The sequence below is a fragment of the Salvelinus fontinalis genome, chromosome 9, assembly GCF_029448725.1.
Source record: "Salvelinus fontinalis isolate EN_2023a chromosome 9, ASM2944872v1, whole genome shotgun sequence".
NCBI classification, from domain to species: Eukaryota; Metazoa; Chordata; class Actinopteri; order Salmoniformes; family Salmonidae; genus Salvelinus; species Salvelinus fontinalis.
The window spans coordinates 7,097,880-7,105,379 of record NC_074673.1 but is presented as its reverse complement, the minus strand read 5'-3'; the positions used below and the strand labels follow the sequence as shown (position 1 = coordinate 7,105,379).

Here is a 7,500-nt window from a genome sequence, read left to right as displayed (position 1 = left end):
GATTCATTGGTTTTACCTTGGCATTGAACTCTGCCAGGAAGTCAAAGTGTTTCTTGAGGTCAGTGGCGAGGATGGCCTCTATGACCAGGAAGCGGAAGCGTTTGAACTCCACGTGGTCCAGGTTAACCAGGAAGTTATACTCTGGACGGGACATGAACAGATTCCAGGCCGAAGCGGCGTGGTGGTTCTCGAGCACCGACCTGTCGTTATACAACACTGCCTGGAGAGGGGAAGATAGGACGCGAGAGAATTAGTCCTGTTACGGTAACAGGACACATTTAACTCAATTCTAACCTGGTCAGAGAATTGCCCATACAGTTCCACAACACATAACAACAGCAATCCAAGTCAAGTACCACTATTTTCCTTATCTCTAAAATAAAAACTCTGCTCTCCCTGCAGACAACAGCTCAACATATGACTCTATGTGCTTTGACAGAGAAGTGGTGTACCTGTGGTGCACTTGTGGCCACCAGGAAGGCGTTCGTCCTCCCAGGGTGGTCATAGTCATGCATGGCTGCTGCTACGTAGAGAGCCATGAGCTCCAGGGCTGGGATGAGCCCCGACAGGCAACCATACCCATCCTCCGACACGCTGTAGGTCTTCGACACCAGGTAGCCCATGTGACTGTGTGTGATGCCACTGTCAGAGTCTGGGAGAGCCGAGGAGAAAGAGAGATAGAGAGATTGAGAGGTAGAGGGAGAGGGAGAGGTAGAGGGAGAGGTAGAGGGAGAGGGAGAGGGAGAGGTAGAGGGAGAGGTAGAGGGAGAGGGGTATAAGTAGCAGTCTACTACTATGTCTGATTCACACCATAGTTCCAACCTGAACCACACTGTACTGGCTCAGGTAGTTTCATTTTACATTGTCCTTTCCAGCACTATGGTGGCTGAAATGTGCTGAAATGTGCTAAACCGTGGTTTGGCACAGTAGTGTGAAAAGTGTACCAGCAAGCACCCCCAAAGGCCCCAAACTCTCAACCTCTAAATCCACGTCTGCTCGGATCAAAGAGTTTGGTGAACTAAGGCATATAAATTAGGTTTGGAAAATCTGGGGTTGGGAGAACTTTAATCTGGTTGCAATTTCATGCCCGCTCATGCATTGCTAAACTTCAAATAGTATTTGGTACTCAGAGACGACGTCCCAAATGGAACCATATTCCCTTTATAGTGCACTAGTTTTGACTAAAAGTAGTGCACTATATAGGGAATATGATTCCTTTTGGGACGCAACCAGACGCTGAGCCCCCAGTCTGATAAGAACAGCTGAGAGCGTTGACGTAACTGTAACAAACATTCCAATGCCTTGATCTTAATGAGACGACGTACAAAACAGTAACTAGAGAGGGTGGTAGGTATAGGCTAAATTAAATGAAAGGCAAAAGTTAATCCGATTGTTACAAATTCTATTAAGCGTCTTGACATAGCAATGTATTATTAAATATACTTGACTCTTTAAGTCTCTTCGGTTTGTACAAAATCAAAATCTTACTCAAGTTGACAACCATAACGAACATAATGATGTTATATTCAAAACAGGAGGAAAAACACAGTTGCTTGTCTTCTAATAGAGTCAAAATTCAAGTTATCAATAAATAACGTGTTTCAATCTCCTGATGCCAAATCAAGCAAGAGCCATGATGATTCAATTAGACTGGCCTGTATTCAAGTCACTTTTTATCTATTTTGTATTACATTTTTTATTTAACCTTTATTTAACTAGGCAAGTCAGTTCACCTGAGTCGCTGGCAGAGCAATGGTCAGTGATGAGGCTGGGCAGACCTGGTACGGCCTGGGTAGTGAGGTACCAGACAGCATGGAGAACGTCTGTAGCGTGGATTCTGTTGTGATCTGGATTGATTGATAAAAAAAAAAAAATTGGGGGTACAATTCAATATATTTACCCAGATTAGAGAGCGAAAGGGAGAGAATATGAGACATTTCAGTAGTGATAATTTCCACTAGGCCACACTGTTTCTGTTTCTACTGTAGGGGTGAAAAGGATATGGAGAGAATGTACAGTAAACTAGTGTTAATGGAGAGTAGAAAGAAAAATGGTGCAACATCGCCCTCTAGTGGTTTACTGATGGTATGACATCTTTAACTCAACTTCAATATACTAAGCAAAACACATGTAACACATTAAGGGATAGTTTCCCGGGCACAGAATAAGTCTAGTCCTGGACTAAAAATGTACTCTACTAGACTTAATCTGTGTCTGAAAAACAGTCATTAGGGTAAAACAGGACCTTTTAAGAGAGCAGAGTCATTAAGTTAAAACAGGATCTTACATGGTATGTCTCTGTAGCCATTCTCCAGAGCATGGAAGTAGTTCATGAATTCGTGAACCGGGATCTTGAAGGTCTCAAATAGGCCTGTGTCTTCAAAAAGCCTGTGAGAGACCTGAAACAGACACAGAGAGTTAGAGAGCTCACAGAATCAATCGCATTCTCACCCGTCAGACAGACTCTTTGATTGACACTGAATGGCCTATGGGTTTATAGATAGTCTCATTCTCATAGACGTCTCAACACTTGCTTTAATTGTACAGATATTCTTAATTTATTCTGTGACAGTACCCAACCTGACACACATCACAGGCTGGGAGCAACACAGGACCCCTGAAACCCTTAGGGGTAAAGAGCCTTGCTCAAGGGCACAACGGCAGTAGTTTGTAGAGATATTGAAGTTGGTAACTCTCCGGCTGCCTGTAGATTTCCCTGCACGCAGCTCGGGGGTTCGAACCAGCAACCCTCCAGTTACCTGCCCACTTCTCTAACCTCGAGGCTACCGCTTCTGTCTCAAACAACCACTTCGATTCTCACCAGAAAAACACACATTGATTGACACAGTGACTGCCCAATGATAGATGGTTGACCATCAGCCTGTCTAATTGGTTGTTTCTCTCACCTGGCTAAGAATGAACTATTCTAACTTGTCCTCACCTGGCTGAGAATGAACTATTCTAACCTGTCCTCACCTGGCTGAGAATGAACTATTCTAACCTGTCCTCACCTGGCTGAGAATGAACTATTCTAACCTGTCCTCACCTGGCTGAGAATGAACTATTCTAACCTGTCCTCACCTGGCTGAGAATGAACTATTCTAACCTGTCCTCACCTGGCTGAGAAAGAACTATTCTAACCTGTCCTCACCTGGCTGAGAATGAACTATTCTAACCTGTCCTCACCTGGCTGAGAATGAACTATTCTAACCTGTCCTCACCTGGCTGAGAAAGAACTATTCTAACCTGTCCTCACCTGGCTGAGAATGAACTATTCTAACCTGTCCTCACCTGGCTGAGAATGAACTATTCTAACCTGTCCTCACCTGGCTGAGAATGAACTATTCTAACCTGTCCTCACCTGGCTGAGAATGAACTATTCTAACCTGTCCTCACCTGGCTGAGAATGAACTATTCTAACCTGTCCTCACCTGGCTAAGAATGAACTATTCTAACCTGTCCTCACCTGGCTTAGAATGAACTATTCTAACCTGTCCTCACCTGGCTGAGAATGAACTATTCTAACCTGTCCTCACCTGGCTTAGAATGAACTATTCTAACCTGTCCTCACCTGGCTGAGAATGAACTATTCTAACCTGTCCTCACCTGGCTGAGAATGAACTATTCTAACCTGTCCTCACCTGGCTGAGAATGAACTATTCTAACCTGTCCTCACCTGGCTGAGAATAAACTATTCTAACCTGTTATCACCTGGTTACATCTCCCCTGACTAGGCTGTACAGTACCTGTCCTCACCTGGTTACATCTCCCCTGACTAGGCTGTACAGTACCTGTCCTCACCTGGTTACATCTCCCCTGACTAGGCTGTACAGTACCTGTCCTCACCTGGTTACATCTCCCCTGACTAGGCTGTACAGTACCTGTCCTCACCTGGTTACATCTCCCCTGACTAGGCTGTACAGTAGCTGGTCTCACCTGGTTACAGCTCCCCTGACTAGGCTGTACAGTAGCTGGTCTCACCTGGTTACAGCTCCCCTAACTAGGCTGTACAGTACCTGTCCTCACCTGGTTACATCTCCCCTGACTAGGCTGTACAGTACCTGTCCTCACCTGGTTACATCTCCCCTGACTAGGCTGTACAGTACCTGTCCTCACCTGGTTACATCTCCCCTGACTAGGATGTACAGTAGCTGGTCTCACCTGGTTACATCTCCCCTGACTAGGATGTACAGTAGCTGGTCTCACCTGGTTACATCTCCCCTGACTAGGCTGTACAGTACCTGTCCTCACCTGGTTACATCTCCCCTAACTAGGCTGTACAGTACCTGTCCTCACCTGGTTACAGCTCCCCTGACTAGGCTGTACAGTACCTGTCCTCACCTGGTTACATCTCCCCTGACTAGGCTGTACAGTACCTGTCCTCACCTGGTTACATCTCCCCTGACTAGGCTGTACAGTACCTGTCCTCACCTGGTTACATCTCCCCTGACTAGGCTGTACAGTACCTGTCCTCACCTGGTTACATCTCCCCTGACTAGGATGTACAGTAGCTGGTCTCACCTGGTTACATCTCCCCTGACTAGGATGTACAGTAGCTGGTCTCACCTGGTTACATCTCCCCTGACTAGGCTGTACAGTACCTGTCCTCACCTGGTTACATCTCCCCTAACTAGGCTGTACAGTACCTGTCCTCACCTGGTTACAGCTCCCCTGACTAGGCTGTACAGTACCTGTCCTCACCTGGTTACATCTCCCCTGACTAGGCTGTACAGTACCTGTCCTCACCTGGTTACATCTCCCCTGACTAGGCTGTACAGTACCTGTCCTCACCTGGTTACAGCTCCCCTGACTAGGCTGTACAGTACCTGGTCTCACCTGGTTACATCTCCCCTGACTAGGCTGTACAGTACCTGTCCTCACCTGGTTACATCTCCCCTGACTAGGCTGTACAGTACCTGTCCTCACCTGGTTACATCTCCCCTGACTAGGATGTACAGTACCTGTCCTCACCTGGTTACAGCTCCCCTGACTAGGCTGTACAGTACCTGTCCTCACCTGGTTACATCTCCCCTGACTAGGCTGTACAGTAGCTGGTCTCACCTGGTTACATCTCCCCTGACTAGGCTGTACAGTAGCTGGTCTCACCTGGTTACATCTCCCCTGACTAGGCTGTACAGTAGCTGGTCTCACCTGGTTACATCTGCCCTGACTAGGCTGTACAGTAGCTGGTCTCACCTGGTTACATCTCCCCTGACTAGGCTGTACAGTACCTGTCCTCACCTGGTTACATCTCCCCTGACTAGGCTGTACAGTACCTGTCCTCACCTGGTTACATCTCCCCTGACTAGGATGTACAGTACCTGTCCTCACCTGACTAGGCTGTACAGTAGCTGGTCTCACCTGGCTGAGGATACGGCCACATTTGCCCTGGGTCTTCTCCATCAAGCTGAAGATGGGGAAGTTCCAGTGGTTCAGCTGGCTCATTAGGGGCTCCAAGTCCTCCATCACTAACGGCTCCGGGGCCAGCTGGGGCTTTTCCTACAGAGGCCATAGACATGTTATAAGCCTTTAAAATGTCTTTATGAACCTTTATATTGTCTTATTAAATGTCTTCGAAAATGTTCTCTCTCTCTCGACTGTAGGTCATAAAACATTTCATAAGGGGGTCAGACATAGATGGCTGGTGTTGCCAATCTGTGCACTGAATGTTATGCTAGTGGAAATGAACTGTTGGCTTCTGAGGTGGTTGTGCCTCTGCCTGATGAATAAGCCAATAATAACCCTCAAATCCAAATCTAGACAGCCAGTTCCACTGTATTTGATCATTATTCACCTATAATCATGGACTGATTTACACCTGGAACACAAGGTTGTTGCAATGAATTCTCGAAACCAGCATTGTTCCGGACCTCTCAGGGTAAGAGTTGAATACCCCTGACCCCGGACCTCTTAGGGTGAAGGTTGAACACCCCTGACCCCGGACCTCTTAGGGTGAGGGTTGAATACCCCTGACCCCGGACCTCTTAGGGTGAGGGTTGAATACCCCTGACCCCGGACCTCTTAGGGTGAGGGTTGAATACCCCTGACCCCGGAGCTCTTAGGGTGAGGGTTGAACACCCCTGACCCCGGACCTCTTAGGGTGAGGGTTGAATACCCCTGACCCGGGACCTCTCAGGGTAAGGGTTGAATACCCCTGACCCCGGACCTCTTAGGGTGAGGGTTGAACACCCCTGGCCTAAAAGATGTAGACCTAGAAGGGTGAAAAAGAAAACGAGAGCTGCCTCTACGGTTGCTGCGGCCGTTTCTCACCTCTGCAGGTAGCATGGTGAGGTTTTGGGGGGTGTTTTTGCCCCCTTCTGCGTCCCCCTCCTCTGTCGGCGCTACGTCGCTGCCGTCGCTGTGGTTGGCCTCGTGGGTACTGTCGTAGTCTGACGATGCCACCACCTGATCCTCTGATTGTCATACAGAGAAAGCGTTACCATGGAGATGGGACAACACCTGCAAAGCATTCAACACTGCTGCAAAACAAAGCACACCTCTCTGTTGTGAGACAGGATCAGACTGGTATCAGATCTGCTTGTGTTGTCTTACTCTTATGGTCATTGTCTCTCCATGGAGACGGGATTCCCACAAAGCATTCAGCACTGCTGCAAAGAATCCAACATTGCTACAAAGAATTCATCACTGCTGCGAAGCATTCAGCACTGCGGCAAAGCATTCAGCACTGCTGCAAAGCCTTCAGCCCTGCTGCAAAGCATCCAGCACTGCTGCAAAGCATTCAGCCCTGCTACAAAGCATTCAGCACTGCTGCAAAGCCTTCTGCCCTGCTGCAAAGCCTTCTGCCCTGCTGCAAAGCCTTCAGCCCTGCTGCAAAGCCTTCAACACTGCTGCAAAGCCTTCAGCCCTGCTGCAAAGCATTCAGCACTGCGGCAAAACATTCAGCCCTGCTGCAAAGTCTTCAGCACTGCTGCAAAGCCTTCAGCCCTGCTGCAAAGTCTTCAGCACTGCTGCAAAGCCTTCAGCCCTACTGCAAAGCATTCAGCACTGCTGTAAAGCCTTCAGACCTGCTGCAAAGCCTTCAGACCTGCTGCAAAGCCTTCAACACTGCTGCAAAGCATTCAGCACTGCTGTAAAGCATTCAGCACTGCGACAAAACATTCAGCCCTGCTGCAAAGTCTTCAGCACTGCTGCAAAGCCTTCAGCCCTGCTGCAAAGTCTTCAGCACTGCTGCAAAGCCTTCAGCCCTACTGCAAAGCCTTCAGACCTGCTGCAAAGCCTTCAGACCTGCTGTAAAGCACACACAAATAATATCCACTCTGGGACAGGAGTATCCATTTCATACAATCATTGTCCTCTCTGGCAGAGTTCCTGTAATGGACGCATAACCAGGCCAGCGCAGTACAGTACAGCTTGGCTCAATGATGTGGAAGGGAAAGGTATCACTGGCAGAGATGACAAGCTAAACGGTAGAAGATGGTAGGCAAAACCAGTGGACAGAAGAGGCCATGAGTACAGTACAGCTTGGCTCAATAGTTTGAA

The 7,500-nt window shown here is 48.0% G+C and overlaps 1 protein-coding gene across 1 annotated transcript in view; it reads right to left on the bottom strand.

Moving 5' to 3' along the window:
* LOC129861974 (cGMP-inhibited 3',5'-cyclic phosphodiesterase 3A-like) overlaps positions 1-7,500 on the bottom strand; it is a 237,420-nt gene that overhangs the window by 25,614 nt on the left and 204,306 nt on the right. Inside the window, exons 7-12 of the mRNA XM_055933225.1 lie at positions 6,271-6,413; positions 5,362-5,499; positions 2,288-2,399; positions 1,734-1,847; positions 453-652; positions 17-220 (exon numbers count right to left, since the gene is read on the bottom strand). Coding sequence (XP_055789200.1) covers positions 17-220; positions 453-652; positions 1,734-1,847; positions 2,288-2,399; positions 5,362-5,499; positions 6,271-6,413 — 911 coding nt within the window. The remainder of the gene's footprint in view (positions 1-16; positions 221-452; positions 653-1,733; positions 1,848-2,287; positions 2,400-5,361; positions 5,500-6,270; positions 6,414-7,500) is intronic.